Source organism: Kwoniella shandongensis, chromosome 2 (assembly GCF_008629635.2).
Source record: "Kwoniella shandongensis chromosome 2, complete sequence".
Taxonomy (NCBI): Eukaryota; Fungi; Basidiomycota; class Tremellomycetes; order Tremellales; family Cryptococcaceae; genus Kwoniella; species Kwoniella shandongensis.
The window spans coordinates 358,786-381,074 of record NC_089288.1 but is presented as its reverse complement, the minus strand read 5'-3'; the positions used below and the strand labels follow the sequence as shown (position 1 = coordinate 381,074).

At 50.9% G+C, this 22,289-nt stretch overlaps 8 protein-coding genes across 8 annotated transcripts; 4 read left to right on the top strand and 4 right to left on the bottom strand.

The window, feature by feature from the left end:
• Positions 1-868: 868 nt before the first annotated feature.
• On the top strand, positions 869-3,077 carry CI109_100827 (uncharacterized protein; the record flags this gene model as incomplete). Its single annotated transcript, XM_032008035.1, has 8 exons — positions 869-1,195; positions 1,260-1,379; positions 1,431-1,495; positions 1,564-2,168; positions 2,229-2,353; positions 2,412-2,463; positions 2,529-2,770; positions 2,829-3,077. 8 exons carry the CDS (start codon positions 869-871, stop codon positions 3,075-3,077), a joined length of 1,785 nt encoding a protein of 594 aa, XP_031857690.1.
• Positions 3,078-3,650: 573 nt separating this feature from the next.
• Positions 3,651-4,233, top strand: CI109_100826 (uncharacterized protein; the record flags this gene model as incomplete). The annotated part of the gene is made up of 3 exons (XM_065966850.1): positions 3,651-3,688; positions 3,759-3,923; positions 4,020-4,233. The coding sequence occupies 3 exons, from the start codon at positions 3,651-3,653 to the stop codon at positions 4,231-4,233; spliced, it is 417 nt and encodes a 138-aa protein (XP_065822922.1).
• A 242-nt stretch (positions 4,234-4,475) lies between these two features.
• CI109_100825 (uncharacterized protein) lies at positions 4,476-5,510 on the bottom strand (the record flags this gene model as incomplete). The annotated part of the gene is made up of 3 exons (XM_065966849.1): positions 4,476-4,828; positions 4,938-5,020; positions 5,107-5,510. The coding sequence occupies 3 exons, from the start codon at positions 5,508-5,510 to the stop codon at positions 4,476-4,478; spliced, it is 840 nt and encodes a 279-aa protein (XP_065822921.1).
• Positions 5,511-5,778: 268 nt separating this feature from the next.
• CI109_100824 (uncharacterized protein) lies at positions 5,779-10,214 on the top strand (the record flags this gene model as incomplete). Its single annotated transcript, XM_032008032.1, has 14 exons — positions 5,779-5,800; positions 5,893-5,952; positions 6,033-6,098; positions 6,179-8,762; positions 8,811-8,892; positions 8,959-9,143; positions 9,213-9,373; positions 9,429-9,448; positions 9,578-9,592; positions 9,644-9,691; positions 9,751-9,773; positions 9,835-9,904; positions 9,972-10,114; positions 10,169-10,214. The coding sequence occupies 14 exons, from the start codon at positions 5,779-5,781 to the stop codon at positions 10,212-10,214; spliced, it is 3,525 nt and encodes a 1,174-aa protein (XP_031857687.1).
• Positions 10,215-10,398: 184 nt separating this feature from the next.
• CI109_100823 (uncharacterized protein) lies at positions 10,399-11,586 on the bottom strand (the record flags this gene model as incomplete). Its single annotated transcript, XM_032008031.1, has 6 exons — positions 10,399-10,526; positions 10,664-10,739; positions 10,910-11,007; positions 11,216-11,339; positions 11,436-11,471; positions 11,557-11,586. 6 exons carry the CDS (start codon positions 11,584-11,586, stop codon positions 10,399-10,401), a joined length of 492 nt encoding a protein of 163 aa, XP_031857686.1.
• A 439-nt stretch (positions 11,587-12,025) lies between these two features.
• On the top strand, positions 12,026-13,686 carry CI109_100822 (uncharacterized protein; the record flags this gene model as incomplete). Its single annotated transcript, XM_032008030.1, has 9 exons — positions 12,026-12,169; positions 12,282-12,399; positions 12,529-12,636; positions 12,694-12,738; positions 12,843-12,982; positions 13,055-13,145; positions 13,225-13,282; positions 13,362-13,451; positions 13,557-13,686. 9 exons carry the CDS (start codon positions 12,026-12,028, stop codon positions 13,684-13,686), a joined length of 924 nt encoding a protein of 307 aa, XP_031857685.1.
• Positions 13,687-14,042: 356 nt separating this feature from the next.
• Positions 14,043-18,254, bottom strand: CI109_100821 (uncharacterized protein; the record flags this gene model as incomplete). The annotated part of the gene is made up of 7 exons (XM_032008029.1): positions 14,043-15,186; positions 15,247-15,317; positions 15,372-15,543; positions 15,627-15,799; positions 15,872-16,321; positions 16,374-17,115; positions 17,173-18,254. 7 exons carry the CDS (start codon positions 18,252-18,254, stop codon positions 14,043-14,045), a joined length of 3,834 nt encoding a protein of 1,277 aa, XP_031857684.1.
• A 645-nt stretch (positions 18,255-18,899) lies between these two features.
• On the bottom strand, positions 18,900-21,966 carry CI109_100820 (uncharacterized protein; the record flags this gene model as incomplete). Its single annotated transcript, XM_032008028.1, has 5 exons — positions 18,900-19,833; positions 19,895-20,357; positions 20,423-20,642; positions 20,710-21,243; positions 21,316-21,966. 5 exons carry the CDS (start codon positions 21,964-21,966, stop codon positions 18,900-18,902), a joined length of 2,802 nt encoding a protein of 933 aa, XP_031857683.1.
• Positions 21,967-22,289: the final 323 nt, after the last annotated feature.

Sequence of the window (22,289 nt, the reverse complement as noted above, 5' to 3'; positions counted from 1 at the left end):
GCTTCTGCGAGTCCAGACGAGGCAATGCCACCGAAATAGCTCACTCCATCAATGCCCTGCATCTGGCTATTCGGGCCGATGCATCGTCCCATACATGCATGTTGAACACAATGTTGGATCTGAGTGATCTGGACTTTCATCAACCATGTTCTAATTATATCAATGGTTTCAAAAGAGATGCCACAACATGTTGGTCGAGGCAGGCTGATGGCCCGAGCAACGTGGCGGCGGTCAATCAATGGAACCCACGGACGGACATTGGTCACCGGTCTTTTCGGCAGATCAGCGTTCAAGATAATACGCATGCCTGCAAAGTGTTCTCAAACTGACATGGTTCATGTTCTTTCCATGACATTCGCCGTAGCTGTACATGCACAGCTACATCCTACTGACATCCATAAGTCACAGCATGCAGTTGCTCACCACATCTATCGTAAGCCGGCTGTGTAAGGTGATATATTTTGGGTGAGACATGAGACATCAGACAGGGCGTGTGTGATATCGATGATCCAGGCACGACATCGTTCCCGCACAGAAAGAATGACATAAGTCCACTCTGTCATGTACACTGCTAGCGACGTCGTTCTCCCAACCACCGAACGAAACCTGTGCAGTCAGTGTGATAGGTTCCGCAATGCATTCTATAACTTGAGACTACCGTTGACTGTTAGACTGAGCTCGTTATCTGATACGTTTGACATTATTGAAAGGAAGAGAAGAGAAGGGTTTCAACTTCGAACAGGCGGGATTCCAATTCGTCTTCTTTGCGACTTCCCACCGACCTCGGTCCACTACATGGCCTCGTCCTCTCTCCTAATATAACGACTATCACAAACCTCTCACCCCTTCTATTTTCCTGCGATCGACCATGACTCCCCTCCAATCTCTCCTCCTACTCTCCTGCGCTGGGTCAACCCTCGCCCAACTCACACCTTCTGCGACATACTCCCCACCATCCGCATCGGCCGGTTTGACATCTTCCACCTCTACACCGAATGCCCAATGGTCCAATATCCTCGGCAATTCTCTGTACTTCTACGACGCCCAACGGTCTGGTAAACTGGATCAAGGAGCTTACGGGAACAGAGTAGAATGGAGGAATGATAGTGCATTGGAAGATGGGAGTGACTGGAATCTCGACTTGACAGGAGGTTGGTATGATGCGGGAGATTACATCAAGGCAACATTCCCATTGGTAAGTTCTGCGAAAGAACCATACATCAAATTGGGTCGAGAGCTGACTTGACTGTGGACGATAGACTTTCACGCTGTTTGCGATATCATGGGGTGCTTTAACGCATGGACATGGGTACGACCTTGCACAGCAAACAGCGTATCTTGACGGAACTCTGCGTTGGGGTTACGACTGGCTGATCAAGGTATGTCACTTGTCCTCTCTACACAAGTCAACGCTGATAGCTACGTCGCAGGCTCACCCTTCTGACAACACACTCTTCGTCCAAGTCGGTTCGGGCGATGTGGACAATGCATACTGGTGAGTCCTGTTCGCTGAGCCCTATCTGCTGGACCAGCTACGGCCGACGTATGCTGAGTATGTCATAGGGGCGGAGACCAAGATATACCCACACCTCGACCTGGATACCCTGTCAACTCTTCCTTCCCTGGCACAGACGCTTGGTCTTCAGCTGCCGCAGCCTTTGCGATAGGATCGGTCTTGTACACTCCCTCAGTATCGTATAATCCCACTTCCTCCTCCGCTCCTCCCGAATCAATCGGTAACTCGACATATGCTGCTACTCTCCTCTCCCACGCTCGAACTCTCTATGCTGCTGCCAACAACACCACTCCCCGTCAGACGTACTACGAAAGCTTAGGCGAATCTGTCGCAGCATACGCCTCCTCGAACTGGAATGACGACCTAACGCTCGCCGCACTCACTCTCGCGCTCGCGACAAACGAGTCAAGCTACTATGCCGATGCGTACAACTATTACGTTCAGTACAAGATCTCAGGTCTGCAAGAGGTATGGAATTGGGACTCAGCGATTCCGGCTATCTACGTGATGTTCGCGGAGATCGCTACGGCAAGACCTGAGTTGGCGACGGGCGCTGGGCTGAGTACGAACCTTACGGGTTGGCAAGCGGAGACGGAGAATTACTTCGATAAGATCTTGGATGGAAATTTCAAGCGGGGCTACTTGACGAAAGGTGAGTGACACCGAAACCAAAGCCAGAAAAGGGAACTCAAGACTGACAGATCGTTCACAGGCGGTCTGCTGTACTTTGATGGCGACTCCGATGAGGCGTCGCTCAACCCGGCTATGGCCATTGCCATGCTCATGTTCAAGTATGCCCCATTGGCTTCGAGTTCGAGCAAGACTGAGTCGTACACCGTGAGCTGTTCTAGCTGAAAGTGCATCTGGGAAGGAGCTGACGTGGAATACGATTTAGAACTTCGCTCAAAGTCAACTGAACTACTTGCTGGGTAATAACCCGATGAATGGTGAGTTCCCCCTGTAACCAGATCTCCAGAGATACATCACAAATGCTGACCATTCGCACTCATAGTCCCGTACATCGTCGGACAGCATCCCAACTCGCCTCAAAATCCCCACAGTGCCCCCGCTTCTGGCGGTACTGACATCAAGGCCATCAGAACGTCCCCTCCCACCGAAGCATATGTCTTGTACGGCGCGGTGGTCGGAGGTCCACTATCCGACGACAGATTTTGGGACTGGCGAGATGATTGGGCTCAGACGGAAGTAGCATTGGATTACAATGCCATGTTGCCCACTCTCGCTTCCATGCAGGTGAGTCGTGGGCTCAGTACATAAGGAGACGCAGTCTGAAGCTGACTCGACATATTAGTTACTGAACAACACCGCCGATCCACACTATGTCTCTGTCCAAGCTGGGACATACTCCATACCTTCTGGTCAACCATGTGACGCAGCATTACCTTGTGAAGGTGGCGGTGGTCTCTCAGGCGGAGCGAAAGCAGGTATCGCAATCGGTGTTATCCTCGGCGTACTGTTGATTGTCGCCGCGATTTGCTATTGGAAGCGGAAATCGTTGGCGAGAACGTGGAGAAAAGGATATAGACGGCCTACAGTCTAGAGGCGCCAAGAATGGAAGCATAAGGATTTAAGTAGGACTAGGAGGGAGGTGGAATGGGACAACCGGTATGATGGGCAGTTTGGGTTGGTTTGGATTCATCAGCGACATTGTATTCACTGTAACAACATAAAGCGCACTTAGGACGCAGAAAAGTATCATTTTGGAAGGCGAGATGTATCGATGTCAATCACTTGCGTACAGGCAACTATTCGAACAACGAGCGACTTGCAAAGTACCGATGCTCATCCCTCAGAACTTCTCGTGCCCAGCGATTTGTCATAGATCGTCAGTGTGTACCGAGCAGGCTTTTGATGGTCTGAGCTCTGATGAGCGTGGCGCACTAAAATCGAAGTGGCAGTTCCGAGCGGTTTGATGATCCTTTGTGTAGTCCCACTTCCTTTGCTTCTAGACTCCTGAGTAGTATCATCAAGGATTCGAGGTTGGAATCGACCCATGTCAGATCAGGAAGAGACATGCAACCAAGGGCCATCCACATCAGTAGATCATAGCGACACTCCCTCAGATCCCTTTGCACTTTGTTAGCTTGCAATTTCTCCTTCTTCCTTCTTCAAGATGAACACTTCCACCACCCTATCAACGACTACTGGCACGTAAGTCTTCTCCACCTCATATCGGGAGGCGATCGTATTGATGGGACTCTGCGCACTTGTACGTTCATAGCACTTCTCCCGCCGCTCCTGCTGCACCCGCCTCAGCCCCGGGGTACGGTTACATCGATTCCGCCCCTTCTCCCCAAGCTGGCATGAGCACTGCTCCCACTCCCGCGGTTGGATCCGCTGCATCAAGTATTACAGCGGTCGGAGGCGGATCTCCAACCACTCCAGGGTGAGTCAAATCAGGAAGACCATTCTTGGTGACGACAGCCGCCCAATCGAAGTCCTCTCCGTTCTGCCTTCATTGTACTGATCTTCGCCCCATTAGCAACACCGTCTCCCCAATGTCCACGAAAGACAACAAGTCCGCCGATCAGATCCAGGACCAAGACATCCCGAATGATATTCGAGATTGGTACCCCGGCGACGCGAGTCATGATGGTCGACCAGCATGGTGGAATCGCATTTTCTGTTGTGGGTATGGTATAGGTTGTCTATTGTGTCCATGTGGGAGTTGGACTTGTAAGCAGGAGTGTAGCTAGGAAATCGAAGTTTGTCGGAGGGACAGATTTACAGCTTGATCAGAGAGATGGGAGTTGGGCTGAGATATGATCAGTAGATCGGGCGGATTAGCGATTGTCAGCGTTGTCAGTCAGATACCGAATGAGCAGGTGTTATTTGCGATTTGTACCTCGCTTGTATGAGAGTAGGAATGTACGTGTGGATGGATGCGATTGGGTTGGTACAGTATAAATGGTAAGGGTCACACGGCCACTCATTCTCCTCACTTGACTCCCTGTGGAAGATCCGCTTTTGTTTCCACGCTCCCACTACCACTTGAATCGGTTGAAGGCACAACTCCCCATCCTATTATCTTCTCCTCTCCCTTCCACATGATATGCCCTTTCCCTCCACGCTTCTCATCGACAGCGGTACCCGAATCCACTCCCATCTCAGACTCGTCAAAACTGACCTTGCTCCTCTTCATCGCCTTTCTCCGCTTCGCAGCTCGTACAGGTCCGTCTAGTCTTTCTGTCCCCGTAGAGGCAAGTTGTGCAACAGGAGGAGTAGGGATAGATAGTGTCGTGGAGCATGTGAGGCAAGTAGAGTTGGATTTGGTGATTGTGCTGCGGGAGGCTACAGAGCGAGCGAGCAAAAGTCAGCACAATCACAGAACCGTGACGTCGGAAGTTTGGACCATGACTCCTCAAAGCAGGATCGGAGGCACTGGATGTGCAACACTTACGTCGATTCCGCATCCTCGAGGTCAAGCCTGGTATCAGCACAGTTGAGCAAGTCCTGCATATCGACCGTTTGAGCGTAGGATCCCTTAAGTAGTCGTACCGACGATCAGTACGAGACCCTCTATATTTCGCTCGGACACATTCATTTGGAGCATACCGAAGCCTACTCACAGCTTGAGCTGATTGTGCACGCTCATCCCCTTCATCTCCTTCATTCCTATCCTCGCCAACTTCCTAAAAGCTTTCGCTCTCCCTTCCTCCTTCGGGCCCGTGCTCCGGTCATCTCCTTCAACCTCAACAGCCTTCCTCTTGCCTTTCCTATCCCTATTCACTCGCACTTCCTCATCGCCATTGAAGGTCGTATTCGAGCCCGATCCTGACCCTTCGCCAAGGTTTTGGAGAAAGATAGCAGCTTGATAGGAAAAGTTGACCCGGTGAAATAGATCTTTGTTAGGAATGACTGGCTGTTGTTGAGATTTTGGGTTTTTCTTCTGGTTCTGATTTTGAGCTTGACCCTTTGAAGCTTGCGGCTGCTTGACCTTGTTCGCTTTCGGTTGGACTTTCTGCTCGCCCATATCGTCGTTCTTCCTTCTGGTTAACTGTTATGTTCTGTTTTGGATATGTGAGATGTTGAAAGGATATTTTGAAATGCAACATATCTCGAAGAGGACGAAAACAAAGTTGATCTTTGGGCCTGACTTTTCGGAGTCCTCCGCTCTTTCTGTCTACTTTCCCAAACATTAACCGTATCTTCGACTTCCTTCCCATCACCAGCCAACTATCTTCACGTACGCTAACGTATCTTGTTGGTCAGGTCGGTCAGTCTTGGAGGAAGTAGGGAATATGTCTAGTTCTCAGAGAGGAGGTGAGTTCGCCGACAAGACGCATGGAGGACGGGAAATCAACACCTTCTGACGCGTGAGTGGACTCATTTGCTGATCATATTGGACCTCACAGGCAATGTACATGATCCGGTGTTGCTCGACTCGTCTGACGATGACGCACCAAGAGCAGGACGTGAGTTCAATGCTGTGTATTCATATAGCGTGTATGCAATCAGAAGACTTGAGAGGAAGCTGCTGATATGCCGTCGATAGCTTCACAACCAAGGCAAAGTAGCGGGAGTGCTGTGACCCGACGAGTATATACGCGAAGTCAAAGAAGTAGGTCGCCGCAGAAAGCTACACCTTCGTGTGTGTCGTCTATGCTAGACTGCTGTCAGCTAACACATGTTGCCCCGCAGATACCATTGTCGACCTGACCCAATCCGACTCTGGCGATGACAGACTTGCACCCTCTCGCCATACCAACTCCAGTCCTACAATACGACGACGAGGCGCACCCAGAACCTCGCAGAGCTCGCAAGCTTCTCGCAGAATATCAATGACCGATCTGCCCGATGCTATCGATATGGACGAAATAGAACTGAACGATGGCACCAATACCTATCGAGGTTCAGCTCGGCTGACCGTGGTCGGTACTCTTAAGATTGAACCGGAACCGATAATCGAGACAGCGCCAGGAAGTTGGGGAAATCCACAGGTGTATCAACCGCCGCCTGCGAAAGAACCCGAACCGATCATTGAGACATCGGTGGGAAGTTGGGGTAACCCGCAGGTATACGAACCGCCTGCTGAAACGCAGGCGCAAGCGGGACCTAGCACGAGCACAAGGGCGACCTCTACGACCGGCGAAGACTTCCAAGATGCCTTGGACCTGCAAACACCAGTAGAAGAAACTGAAGTTGACCCACCAATTACATCTGCCCCTTCTGGAGGCTGGGCAGACCCTATCCCATATGTCCCTCCCATTCGAAATCCCACTCCGCCGGTTCCTCACCAAAACTCAATCCAGGCATTGTCAGCTTCGCCTGCGCCCTCACCAGGACCACTACGACAGCCTACACCTTCTCCCCCACCCGTAGCGGAGTCAGCCTTGAATCCCGCACGTTATGATCCTGCTCCTCTCACAGCCGAGTCAGTCCTAGCAGATCCGTCCAATGGATCATGGCTAAATCCCGTTCCATATGTCCCTTCTCCGCCTCGAACAGTGGATTCACAACCCGAGCAACCCGACGGGTCATGGCTTCATCCTGTCGCGTTTGTGCCTCCGCCAAGTCTGAAACGAGCAATGGAGGCTGTTTCGTCGCCCAGTAAGGAAAGCACACCAGGACCAGTTGCGAAGAAGAGGAAGGGTAATAGTCACCAGCCGGAATCTGTCGTGGTCGAGACCACGGATGCTTTTACTGAAGGCGCTGCACAAGCCTCATCGTCTGCATTGGTAGACACACCCGTCGAAGCAACCCGCAAGGCAGCCAGACCAAAATGGGCGACGAGCGATACTGCCGAAGCCGTGTCAGCGAGCAAAGCGGCCGTGTCAGTAGAGGTGGTGTCTACCACCGCGGACGGAGCTACTGAAAGTATGGAGGTTGACGATGTTATGGCACAAACTGAACAGGCGACCTTGGTCCCCTTGCCCGGTATCTTCACACTGGAACCTGTGGTAGACGTTTCTGATGCACCCCGTGCCGAAGTGGCGCCTCCCTCAACCACGCTTGAGCCACATCGAGCCGACAGCGCGCCGCATTCCAAATTTGACACCGTATCAGAGGTGGTATCTTCCGTTCCTGAAACAACGATACCACAAAGCTTATACGCGACCCCGCTTGGCGATTCTGAAGTTGGAACGATGACAACAACGGAAACCGATATCAAGCCTGCACTTCAATCAGAATTGACAACTGCTCTCCCCTCTTATACTGCGCGCAACGGACCCCTCCTCCCAATCGAAGTCGATCTGACTGACGACGACCTGGCCGATCTCACGAGCAACGAGGGTGATGCTAGGCCCACAGCAGAGGTTGAGGTCAACAACGCGCCGGCGGAAGTTGTCGAGACTCGCCATCTCACTCCGGATGTAGAAATCGTCTCTAGTAGGCAAGCGAGCACTGCGCCTTCTATCGAAGAGATAACCTCGATGGACGGGCAGACTGTAGGGACACTGTCTCGTCGATTATCGAAACGAGTCTCGGAGCGCTTCTCACATGGCGAGTCTTCAAAGGGTCAGGCTCTCGGGTCGCAGGCGAGATCTAAATCTGATGCTCGGCACCCAGTGCTGTCGCCTGACATCTCTGAGGACTCAAGGAAGAAGTCGCCTTCAGTTGAGGTTGTCATCCCTACCCGATCACGTCGACTATGGCGTAAGCTTGTGGAATTGGGTGGAGAATCAGAGGTCGAAGACATCTTGGATGGCGTCCACGATAGTCCACCTCCGAGCGGACCTTCACTCGAATACGATGGCTTTACCGTTCACAAGACATATTCATTCCGACATCGACTGACTGTCAAGGATGACTCTTCATCATCCTCAAGTACGAGTGTACCCTCGAAAGTGGATCTCGTGACCCAGCTCCACGACTTCAACTATCCTGATCCTCCTCGAGTTCCGGAACGAATAGGACATGCCAATCGTATACTTGACACGAAATTGATCGACGAATGGAACAAGCGAAGGCCGAACTTAACCAACAATCCTTCCCTTCATCGAGCGGTTTTCGAAGCCTACATGGCACAAAGTACATCGCTTGATGAGCCGCAAGCAGACGAGATCAAGGTTGTTAACGATGTAGATTCGGAAGGAGCCCCACCAGACTTCGAGTTCCAGTATTCCAACGACATGCTTTACAATCCAGACGTTCCAGATCCAGAGTTAAGTCTGGGGTGCGATTGTGATGGACCGTGCGACCCAAAGGCGGGTGATTGCAGTTGTGTCAAAAGGCAGGAGGCGTATTTCTATAACTTGGGCATGGAAGGTTTCGCATACGACGAGTGAGTCTACTTTACCGTGCGATGTCGCTAGCTAACATGCACCGGTAGGCATGGACATATCAAGGAGACCTCTGTGTCGGTATGGGAGTGCAGCGAGACCTGTGGCTGTCCGCCTGAATGTATGAACAGGGTGAGCTGGATTGTTCCCGTTGCTTCGGAGAGCAACAGTCAGCTTACGTTGGCTTTCTCGGACCAGGTCATTCAACGTAGACGAAGTAAAGAAACCAAGATTGAGCTGTTCAAAACGCGTTTCAAGGGTTGGGGAGTCCGAGCTCGCGCACCTATACCGTCGGGGACCTTCATAGGTGTCTATGCGGGCGAGATGATCACGGAGCAAGAGAGCGAAATGCGAGGGATGAACTATGCGAAGTTGGGAAGAACGTGAGTCAACTAGATCCCCTTGGTGGACCACCTGTCCGGGGGAATGTATGTTGATTGAGGACAACTCAGCTATCTCTTCGATTGCGACGGATGGCAGATCGCCAATCCGCCCGAAGGGCTGGAGGACATCGACGCTCGCGCTGCAGAACTGGCAGAGACGTGCGCACAGCGCGCTCGGATCGCAGCGGAGGACTTTGCGGATCCGTCTTATGTGTATTCCGCTTATAGTGGTAAGTTTACCTCGCTAATCGTAGGCACCCGTATGCTGATAAGTATGATCAATAGTCGATGCATTCCATTATGGTGTAAGTCGCCCCCAGAGTGGCATGGTGAAGAGAGCTGACATTAGATAACTGCCTGCCTGTTCGGTGACAGAACGTGAGTCTGCTTGTGCCTGTCAAACACGACCCTTCCGCTAACGTAGCATTACTCAGTTCACTCGATATTTCGTATGTTTAACACTACGCGACGATCGAAGTCTGCTGACTTGATCACCACAGAACCACTCGTGTGATCCTAATCTAGCTATCACGCAAGCATATGTCAAGGTGAACATGACTTCTGTATCACTGTTGAGAATCGAGCTGATCGTCCTCGTTCAATTCAGGATTTCCATCCTGAGCGTCCCATGTGAGCTGATTTGTCGCTGCGAAGCTCAATCATCACGAAGCTCACAGTACATGATATACAGCCTAGTCATTTTTGCTCGACGACCGATCAGATACGGCGAGGAACTGTGTATCAGTTATAAGGGATTACCCGTGAGCAGCACTTCCGAGGGCAAAGCTTTCGATCATCACGGTACTAATCAGAACGTCGATGGCTCAGGACGAAGAAGAGATGCCATTACCTTCACCCGAGGTCAAGTGCAACGGTCGAAGGGGCAAGAAGAAGAACTCAAAGACTTCGGCATCTGCACATATCACAAGTAAGACAAAGAGCAAAGTGGCGGCGAAGGATCAATGCATGTGGTGAGTCGCTGATGGATATCCGTGACTGCCAAGCGATCTGACGATAATTTGTAGTGGAACGGCGAGATGTGATGGGAGGATGTTCAACTATGGGGACTAAGGGATCAGTCGTAGTTATCAATCGCATTGCTCAATCGCGAACAAGGGATCTGAAGAGCAATCAGTATTTGAACCTTCTATAGACAGTAGTTGTACAGTATACATCGTCATGCCCTGTGCGGGAATCCTATTCGAATCACTTGCATATTTCCTCCATTTGTACGTTGGGTACGAATGGCATTCAGTTATAAGACATCTTGCTGTTCGGCGTCGTTGTCTTGGCCTGTCTTATTGACATATTTGGTAGTTTCGATATTGACGGGTTCTTCTAGAGCTTGATCTAATGCCGCTTGCAACTCTCCGAGGAGTTCCTCTGAAATCATTCAAAGGAGCTCAGCAATCATGTCGTGAGAACGAAAAGCGAGATGGCATGAGAAGATATAGAGGTAGAGGAGGACAGGCAGGGTGGTAGTGCAACGATTCGAATGTCCGAAAAGAGATGATACGCACCTGATTGAGCTAAAGCAGCTTTATATTCTTGATTCGCAATTTTCATCTCATCTTGCAGTTCTGCCAAGCGTTGAGCCTAGCAGCATAGGGATATCAGCGCGACGACAAAGGTTGGAAACGCAAAAGGTAAGGGGATGTTGGGGAGTCCACCCCGTCTTGTACACAGACTTCGTGGGGGATACTTCGACAGTGTCACGGCATCCAAGGAAGCTGCGTCGTGGTTTGGATAGCGTGAGCCCAACTCACCCTAATTGAACTTTCGTCTTTCTTCGGTAATGCCTTGGCGAGGGTTTCGATATCTTTTGATCTTCTAATGATGTCTGCTACGAATGTCTCGATAGTGGCTGCGAGGGGAAGGTAGGTCAGCGACTCAGATTTCGATTTTTCGAGCATCCGCCTCTGCTCGCATTCCACATCCGTTCCTAGACCAATCGTCTATGTCCCGAAAGATGGTCCTCTTATCCTTCCTTCACCTTGCTATATCCTCCACTTTCTCGCCCGAACGAAGTATCAACCCAAGACCCATAAACACCCGGACCAGCCCACACTGACCTTTATATTCGGCTCTGCTCGGTCCGTTGGCAGCTTGTAATGTGGTAGGTATCGCTTTTGAGATTTGTTCAAAGTTTGTCTTTTTCGTAATATAGTCGATAGAGGTGGAAGTGATTGTGAGGAGCTATACATAGAACAGAACAGAATGTATCAGTTGTCTTACTCTCCTTGAAGCGATATACTTCTTGTGAAGGATCATGTATGGGTGGGGAGAACTCACATCTAGGATGGCATCCTGTAATTGAGTGATCCTGTCCTATATATTCCACAAGATCCTCATCAGCGAAGCTCAGATCACACCACTTCCATGAATTAGGTATTGATGATTTCAGTTCACCCACCATGTCAGTGGATAACTCTGCGTTGAGCATCGCTGGCAGCTGAGCCGATAGTTGTGCAAGTTGTGACGGGTAAGGACATTCCTAACCCTCGTTATTGGATGGGTGTGAGCATTGGCTAAGGATACGAGATATCAGCTCAGGTAGCGGATATAACACTGGCAGGATGACAGTCAAGTGAGCAGAACCGGTATGAAACACTTACATGCTCTTTTTGCTGTGGAGAAAGACAAATAGTATGATAGGAAAGAGAAGAGTTGGGTGCAAGTTAGTGGTGTACGTTCGGTTCCTTCGTCATTTGGATCCGTCGCGTTTCGTGTCAACAAATGTCCGTGTCCTACAATCAGCAACTGCGATCAACCTATCACTAACTCTATACCGCGTCCAACATCATTTGATCGCTTTCTAGGATACACAAAGGACGTCGACTAGCAAGCCGGCTTTCACGAGGTGAAGCCCAGTCCTCACGATCATGCCTCGTCAAACGGATCTGTACGATAATCTCTCGTCTTTGCTCAACCCTTCCACATCAAGTCGGTATCGTGCCAGCTCCGAGATATATGATGGTCTGAAACGTATCAGGCGAGTCGTTCTAACGGAGGGCATACCAGAGATCGTAAGTGCACGATATTGGAGTTTGTGACCTCCTTTTCTGGCTGTCTGGACGTTACCTACCTAGGACATGTACTTCGAGAAGTGTTGAGCTGATATCGCGTCGCATGGTGCAGGATGGAAGACCACCGCTCAGACCGAGAATATGGAAGTTGATGCTCAAGGTTGATTCTTTGAATTCGGAAGATTACCTGAGATGGGTTGGTATGGGTCCTTCGTCGGACAGTCATAAGAGTGAGTAAAAGCGATCCATGTTCGAACGCTGTCCTCTCTAGGTTGAGCTCTATCATGACGGAACTAGGGAAGCGACGAAGAGCAATGTGAACGATTTTCTGACGTTGTTTTTGTATCGACGCCACGTAGTCAAGAACGATACCTTTCGAACACTTGCCACCGACACGCAGTTCAAGGGCAAAGTGAAAGAGGACATGTTGATCAGACTACTCGAGGCTTTTGTGTGGAAGATCACCTGTAAGCGGTTTTCTGCTTTGCTATGTGGACATGTATGGAGCTGATTCGTCGGTGTAGCTGGCGAGACTGAGAATGAAGGGCAACCATTCAAATATGTTCAAGGTGTGTGCATTAGCTGCCATTCGTGGTATCCGATTACTTGATCCCTTCGCCTTCCTGCCACCATGATTCGAGGCTAGAAGAGCCAAACTAACCAACCTGTGTAGGAATGAACGTCCTCTCCGCTCCCTTCCTGTACACCATGCCATCACAACTTGAAGCGTTCGCGTGTTTCTCTACTTTTATCGAGAATGGTTGTCCACAATATGTCCAGCCGTCACTGAAGGGTGTTCATGAGGGATTGAAGGTGAGTCGGATCACCGCTTCACTGAGTGATCTACACCAGGGGGTAGCTGACGGTCGATTCTTGTCCGGACAGCTACTTGATCGATGTTTGGAGATCGTCGATCCGGAACTGTTCGACAAACTTGCAAGTAAGAATCTGAAAGCGGAGATATACGCTTTCCCATGTAAGTAGTCTGCCCATCTCTCTCCCCTACGGCTCGATCGATTTAGTACCGATACTGATGAATCCTTCTGTGTTGGTAGCCGTGATGACCCTTTGCGCATGTACGCCGCCGTTAGAAGAAGTCCTTCGACTATGGGAGTGAGTTGACTCCGTCTAACTGGTCTAGTCGGGAACCTGGATCCGGAGACCATGCTGACCGTCTGATCGACTTTGTCAGCTTCTTACTTGCCTTCGGTCTACATCTCAACGTCCTCTGCGTGATCGCTCAACTCCTCTTGATCCGACAAGAATTGATGGATTCACCTTCGTACGTATCGTCTTGTCCTCGTCCACATGTTCGTTCATCTTCTGTATGCGACACGATCAACACGTTTTCGTTGTCATCAAGTGCACGGTGCTAATGTCACTACAGTCCAATGAAGATATTACGAACGTTCCCTCCTCTCGACGCTCGGCCTGTCATTGGCGTGACGGTCGCACTCGTGAAAGACATACCAGAAGACCTGTATCGCGAACTGGTTGCGCATCCTTACGCGACGTAACTCATCACGTCCGAGACATTGAGCGACCTGGTTACACTTCACGATGCCCCACGTCGATGTGGTATTGTACTTCATACCTGTATTGTACAACTAGCACTTTCGGATTTATGCGTAACGACTTTGTGACGACCATAACGATGCATATGGACTACTTCCAACCTGGTGCATTCACTTTACGATCATGTCACGTCCTAGCATCAAGTTGAGATGTCCATGGAAGATGCAAGAGAGGGCTATCTACTATCTACATATAAAGCAAGCAGACCAGAGTACTATACAAGCATCAAAATTTCGTAAATATCATGAGAAATTCGTAAAATCATCAGACATCAAAAGTCGTCCTGCCGTCGTCAAACTCAGACTTTGCCTCCCAACTCCCTCTTTCTCGTATTGGTACTCGCACCTGTCCCTACGTTCGCGGCATTCGTCATACCCGTACTCTTCTGTGATGAGACCACTCTCCCTACCGAACTTCTCGAGCTCCTCATCCCCACTCTCGAACTCCCCGTAGTGGAAGAGGTGGATATCCCATCCTTTCTGGCTGAGATGGCAGAGACAGGAGTTACGGAAGTGGATCCAGGCGTCCCATTTTTAGTCGATGTGGAAAGGGTCCTCGTTCCGTTTGCAACACTTCTCGTAGGCGGGGCCAATACCTTGACAGGCGTTCCTAATCCCAGTCCTTCGCCTTCACCATATGCTTTCCACAGACCTGCCACTCCACTATCCGTACTGGTGCTCTTCTTCACCAACTGCGATTGCGTCGAAGTCCGCCTCGACCCTACACTGCTAGCTGGTGGAGTGGAAACAGGTGCAGGTACAGAGGCAATGACAGGGGATCTCGCGCCTCTGATCGAAGAAACAGGTGTTGATGCCCTCTTACTTGTCGTAGTTGTTGTTGTCGATAGGCCCGAATTCCACGCTGGTCGATTCATCGCACCCCTCACACTCCCAGTTGCATTCGCATTCATGGACGGTGACTTGGAAGCCATCACCATCGCAGGGGGTAAACTCCGTCTTGCTCTATTGACTGTTCTCGCCCCGTCACCAGAAGGATGACCGTCCTCAGTTGATCTTAATCGATGTGCGAACTTGGCATCTGCAGCGCTGCCAGAGACGTGACCCCCACTTGACCTCCTTTGAAGACCTGCTGTCGCTCCAGGTCGCCCGGTACCCGCGACTGAGGTGCTCCGACTTTTAGTGACAGAAGAACCAGTGGAGCCCCTCGGGACAGACTTCCTCGCAATCGGTCTGATCTCGTCGGAACCGTGGAAAGCGAAAGACATCTCTGACATGCCGTCGGAAACGACGGTGTCGGTATCGTCGTCTCGAGCTACTGACTTGGCGGGAGAAGGTCGCATAGGACCGGAGCCATCGGCGGTCTTCAGAGCTACTTTTGTGGGTGTAGCATGTGGAGTGCCCGGGATCGAAGGGAGTCCAGATCTTCTACGCGGCGGAGAGCGAGGAGCGGATTCTCTAGGTCTTGGGCGGGTGCGTGATGGTCTGTGATATCGATTTGATTAGATGCAGACTCGGAGTCGAAGGTAGCACTCAGATACTCACTCGGCGTTCTTGAGCACACTGTCGGTGCTGGTGGGCTGCGGTTGAGAGTGCCACTGGTGCACTTTGACAAACTGACATACGGTGATCAGCCTTTGAAGTCTCAACTGGCAAAGAACTCGACTTACTTTGTATAGATTGCGTGCCCGGCCGGATGAGCTTCGCTTACCGCCAGATGTATGCTTGGCCTTGTTCCCCAAATCTGTCAACGACTCGGACCGCGAAGTCTTCTGGACGATAGAAACTGGCAATTGGGTCGTGCCGGTTCTTTCACACAACAGTGACACGTCCGAGAAGCGTCTGCGGTCAAGGGGTCAAGGGCGATCAGCGAGATGTCAAGACGATACCGGTCGTCCATATATCGATAGAGATAAGCAACTCACACAATCCAAAGATCGTTATTACCGCTGTGACCTTTCATCATATCGCTAAATCTCCTGAACGATTTCTTCCTATTGATTGATGCCTCTTTCTGGACTTTCAATTGGACGTTATCCGGTACTGGCAGCTCCGTCTCGCTCAATAGCATTCGGTTCGACTTCGGAGCCATCAACGTCTATAGAGCCCGTGTCAGCTGTGTGTTCATCTGAGAGACACGGTAGCTAAGCCGAATCGCGTGAATACCCACCTGATCCTTCTCGAGCCCTTCGATTCTCGCCCAAACATCCCTCGTCTTCTCTCTCTCTTCGAAACTACTTTTATCGTCCTCGATCTGTCGTACAATTGTCTCCACCTCGTCTACCATCGCCAAGGTTGCTTCGTACTCTCTCAACGAAGGATCGGTATTGAACAGCAAGTTCTGGAAGAGCAACGGGTACTTGAGGAGTCTTTGGAATGGCTTAGATAAAGAGATGATCAAGCCTGATTCCCCTCGTTCTGCCGCCAGCTCTTCGAGGGAAAGGAGGACGCGACCAAGTTGACCCAGATCCGATTCCTCCATTCGACGAGAGAGTCTTTTGGCAGGTTTGGCCGAATGGGGATGAGCAGGATCGGAGAAGATTCCCAGAGCATCGTGGACTTGCGATAGTGCCTTCTCCAAGTGCAAAACGTATGTTCCGTATTCGCGCAGGATGTACGACTAATATCATAGTATTAGCTTAGCTTGTCAGACCGATAGAGGCTTGACTTACATGAGCGGTAAATACATCTGCCAGACTTCGTACCAAAGGATATTGGTTGTCGTATCTCCTTCTGAGCGCTGCTGCAAGCTTGATATGCCCTTCCACGATACCACCAGCAAGTACGGTCAACACCTTTTCCAGATCTTCGGGCAGCTGCACGTCTTTCCCTCCAACCGAGGCTCCTGAGCTATTTCGCGACCCATCGTGCGGTTTGTGCAGCTTGTTATGCGATCCAGGGTGAAACGACATCCGGGCGTAGTTGCCCATCGCAGAACTCTGTCTGGGACCTGACCCATTTCTAGAGGGCGGCGGGAGGGAATGGTGAGACCGACCGTTTTGGAGTGATAAGAAACTGGATTTGCGATTAGGTTCGGAAGGTCTCCCGTTGGTGAGTATATTATAAGCGTTCATTCGAGCTGTCGTCGTTGTTGATGGCGGAGGGTGACTTGCGACTCCTCGAGCGAGTTGGTCATCGTTCGGCGTCATGGGAGGAGCTGTGCTGACGGAACTATCGGAGGGATGTCGGACATCTGTGATACTGTTGCGACCAGTGGAAGCGTATCTGGCTGCTATAGGCAGGTTGACCAAGGATTCTCCTGAAAGAGCAGGTGATGCTGAGGACGGCGACATTGTCAACGTTCTTGACAAAGCTGACGAGTGGTCAAGGAAGTCGAGATGCGGAGAGGTGGCCGATGGAGGAAGTAGTTGTTTGCAGAACGTTTCGTTGAGCTGAATGAGATCTTGAACATATCTGAGAAGGGGAAAATGTCAGCCACTGTGTTCCGTGGGGCATGGTCATATAGCCTACCTCTCCTCGCTGCTGACAATCTCCCAGAGGACCTCCTGTCTCGTCCTTTCTTTTGGACCAAGATTCGCTATCAATTCTTCCCCTGCCATCTCACTCCAGCTGTTAGGCAATGCCAAATAGCTTCTGGTGCTAGCAGCACTGGTGGAACCCTCGGTCGGGGTAGGAGACAGCAACATCATGCTCTTGGACGGTGACGCGGTGAGGGGTCGAGAATGGGTTTGAGGGGTGTTATGGAATGGCGTTGACAATGGTGGTAGAGAAGCTTTGCGTGTTTGAGGTGGACGAGGAGTGAAGGAAGGGAGGAGAGGTGACGATTGTCTTGAGGAGGGTCGTGGTCTGGAAGATATCATTGATTGAGACGAAGATGGACGCGATGATGACGAAGGAGGCGGAGGTACAAGAGTGAGTGGTCTGAGGGCAGAAGTTCGTTTGGAAGGTGAAGTTGAGGCTATCCGTCCATTGGTCGCCGCCTGACTCGGCCCTCTATCTCTTCTATCATCATCATCTTCTCCCAGATCACCCAGATCTTCTGCCTCGTCCAGGATGACACTAGCGGTCGGAGTAGGTACAGGACTTCGAAATGTCACTTTCTTCTTGTCACCGCCAGCACCGTTAACAGGTCCCATCCCTAATCCAAGTCCGACACCTTCACCGCCGGTGCCATTATGTGACGACGCACTGACCGCTCTCGTCCTGGCAATTTCCTCTTCCCATGATCCTACGACTGGTCCAGATCCCATATTTTCCCCGTCGTCCACCGTCAGCGTAGGTAGCGGTGAAATCGCATTGACCGAACGTGGTCTTGTCGATTTGCTCCCATTCGCAATGGCAGAAGGAGGGGAAAGCGTTCCAGCGCGTTGGGCGGTGAGTGGTGTGGGTGAACGTAATGATTGTGTCTCGCGACTTGATTTATGGAACGAGAATGTCGAGGTGGATTTCTTCTTCGGCGGCAGAGGATCTGAGGAAGGGAAGTTTTCCTTGTCTTTGAGGTGAGATTGAGAAGATTGTGGTCGTGTCGAAGAAGAGGTGGAAGGGCCAGATGGTTGTTGGGCACTCTTTAATCTGGAGAAGAGTGATTTCATTGCAGGTCGGTGTGTCTGTTCCGACCTTCGGCTGTTAACAATGCTATATTGAGTACGGCACGTCGAAAGACATCAAATGCTGTGTTGTGAGTCGATAGTACGTGTTGTTCATCTATTTTCTTTGATCGAAGTCGATTTTGGAAAAGCCAGCCAACGTCAGACTCCGAACGGCGACGCGACGTGCAATCTCGTTTCAAAGGGGGTTTAATCGCCTGTGTTGACCGTCGGTGAGGTATTTTGTGGGGGCTGCGTGTTAAGTGTGTGTAGCGAGGGAACAGGAGGAAATAGGACGCTATGATTGTGTAATGTTGGATCAAATGAGTGGAGCAATCATAAAGGAAGGAAACAATGATAATGTCTGTTCTGACCCCGTCCGCACGACCCCCTCACATTTCAATCTTCGCCGCCGAGCTCCGGAGAAAAACAAACACGTCACAACCTGGACCAAAATAACACACGTACAACTAACTGCCTGGTTGATTTCGTTAAGGCTGTCTTACTGCAGAAACCGATACGATGTATGCTGTACATCATAATACTCCTGGAATGGGATACAGTCTTCCCGACAATTGCGATGCAACATGCATGTGATGTATAATACAGCATAACTGATCCTCTTGCTCACGGATCGCTCTTTTCACAAGATCAAACTCTCCCCACATCCTCTGCTGCATCCTGCCAACTTCCCGAACTACCACTCGCACTCTCACCTTCGCCAGCCTTCCCCTTCCCCTTATCAGATTTTCCTTCTTCCTCGCCCTTCTCCGCAGATTCTGGCTCTGGATCATCTTTGTATTCCGTTTTGGTCGTCGGAGAATGTTCATCATCGTCTCCCAAGAAATCGTCATGATATCTCAGAGCCGATCTCTCATCCGCACTATCCTCATCATCCTCCTCATCACTCGGTCCATCTCCAAAGGCATCGTACAGCTCTTTCGACCCAGCCATCCCACCACCTGCACTTTTACCGCCCAGCTTCCTCCGTCCTCGTTCCAGAAGACCCATTGGCATATCGTCTGACACAGGCGCATATCCACCTCTCGCCCCTCCTTCGCCATTGTTCGCCAGTCCGAAGAGATTTCGTCTTCTTCTTCGCACTCGGTAATAGAAGATGGCACCCACTGCCGCGCCAGCGAGAACGATGATCATACCCGCTCCAGCTATCCATGTCGAACTAGAAGCGAGCGTGGTGATACCGCTGAAGAAGCCTTCGTCCGCATCCGCATCCGTAGGCGAAGTGGGTTCCGTTATATCTTCGTTGGTCGAGTCAGTGGGGGCCGACAGCGGTGCGTCGGTAGTTGACCCTAGTCCAGGCTTGTCCGCTTCACCTGAAGCCTCTCCGTGGTCCCCCGGGAGGTGTTCGGTGGGTTTCGGTTTCTGACTAACTACTGCAGTTGGATCGGAACCGGTCTCCTCTTCGTCCGGTTGACCTTCTTCTGCTGGTGCCCAGGTCTTCGCGAGAGCTGGATCGATGACCTCTCCCCACAGTTGCAAACTCCAAGCGATAAATCGGCCTGTCTTTTCGGGGTGGACTTGATCTTTCACTCTGATTGTCCAAGTACCAACAGGGTCTTCCTCCCTGTTCAGAATGATATCAGCGAACTGTTCCCACATGTGACGCGTTTTCCAGTCCAGCTCACCAATGCTTGAGGGACATGAACTTCCATCCGGGATACCCAGAGTCGTCCTCATCAAATCTCCTCTGTCTTGAGAGTACACTAGTGATCCCGTTCGGACTAGTGATCTCCACCTCGACATCTCCCCGTCGCTGATGTTCAATCCACACTCGCACCGTAATATGCTCGAGTCTCTCGAAATTCGAGTCCTTCAACATACCCTTCGTGACTTCGTAAGTAGAAGTCACTCCATCTTCCGTGATGAATGATCCAGTCGGAACAACGACTGGCTCAGGGTTCGTCTCGTTCTGGCTGGGTGTCGGCGTGATATCGGAGTCAGAGTCATCCTCTTGTCGTTGTGTGACATCGGCAGGAGACGTGGTTGGAAGGTAGACGGCGGGCGAGTCGAACCAAGCTTGAGGCTTGACGAGCTTCCATTTCTCGGCAGCTTCAACGAATAGTCCGGCATCCAATCGACCATATCCGTCTGAACCGAAGCCTCTGCGGTCAGCTTAACTCTCGCTGAAAATCCCCGAGAAATGCTTAGCTTACATTTGTAGCTGAACATACGTCCCGCTGCGGTCTTCTGCCAGTCTGGATCATCTGGGTTGAAGAAGACGCAATTTCTAACAGCGATATGTTGGAAGTCTCTCCATGTGAGATCTGGTCGCACAGATAGAGCCAAAGCGAAGACACCAACTGCGAGAGGTGCAGCTGCGGATGTGCCTCCATGCGTGTGAGCGCATTTGTTCTCTCCTACGTCGGTAGTGTGCTATGCAGTATCCAGCATGAGCTTCAAAACATCAAGAAATTCCGGAAGCAGAGACGTGATTACTCACAATGTGATCTCCACTACCTGAACTAGGAGCCACCATCATCATTGCTGCGCACATTTCTGAATAATAGGGATGCAGTCCCTTTCTATCCACCGCACCGACCGTGATCGAGAAAATCGAGTTTGTATATCCATCGAAATTACATTGATCGTCCACACCACCTCCATTACCTGCTGCGAAAACGAATATCGAACCCTTCCCATCTCTGCCATTCTGAACACCGTTGACCATAGCTTTCAAGATGATCCCTTCGGGAGCTTCCATCGATTTTCCGTCATCTGGTGGACCCCACGAACACGAGTAGATGTCGTTCTGTTGATAAGCGTAGTTCAGAGCGGCAGCTTCGTCGGCGTCGGATATGGGAGCAGAGAGGATTCTGACACCAGCGATTTTCGCAGAGTAGGAAACGCCAACTCCGCAGACGTCGTTGGGGACAGCAGCGATTTCTCCCGCACATCGAGTACCGTGTTGATCGTCTGATAATCTAGGAAGGGGGAGTTCGGTGTGATCGTTGAAGTCGTATGATCCTTCGGCGAACTGGCCAAGTGGCGGGGACACCATCAGATATTATGCTTTTGGATACATTGTGCTTGCTTTAGCTGTACTCACGAAATTGTCCTTCAGATCTTGACTGTTCAGATCTAAACCATCATCGACAATGACAACATGTACTCCTTCGCCCGTCACACCCCTTCCCCAAAGACCCGTCACGTTCAACTCGATATCCCTCATCTCCTGATTGATCAAATGCCACTGCAAACCAAGCATTGGGTCTGCGAGATGCAGTTCATTCTGCGCATATAGCAATTCCGAGTCGTCCGCTCTGCTGGAGTGAGGATACCTGGGTAGCGGTGATCGATGTCTCTTCGCTCGTTTTCGGAGAGATAAAGGTGTAAGAGATCGTTTACCGGTGGAAGAAGGTATGGCATTCCATCGTTTTTTGAGCGTCGGGTCGATTGTATTTTGAGGTAGATCACGTCTAGCGATGGTGGAGGAGTTGTGGGAAGGGGTGAAGGAGTCGGCAGAACGGACGAGCCAATGGCCTGCTAGTTCACCTAGTGGTTCTACCAGTTCCACTCCTAATGACTGCGATATGGACGAAGCGGACGAAGGAGACAAGGTGGGATCGAGCTCGAGAGCGTAGTATTGGTGGGTGTCGTAGGTTCGCCGTTGTGGTATTCGTGGTTGTAGGTCTCCGAAGGTAGGGGGAGCAAGAAGGAGAGATAGGAGAAGGCTCCATAGCGGGAGTATAGACCGCATGATTGACTGACTCGAGCTTGGTCCAGCGTTGCGTACAAGGAAGCGAAGTCACACCAAGGGCCTCCTCTGCTACAGCTGATCTGCGTATGGCTAAACAGTACGCGCAGCTATATAGATCCGTACTTCCTTCCAGTTGGTCGCTGAGAGCGACGGTGGTCTGATGAGATGATCGGGCAGATAAGAATGAGCTGCTCCCTCTACCGAAATGCGTTGGGACACGAAATGAGACACCTTACAACGCGCAGCACGAAAGCTTAAATGACACTAAAGACACAGTGATGAGCACAGTAACACACCGTGGGAAAGCTACCGTGCGATTTACC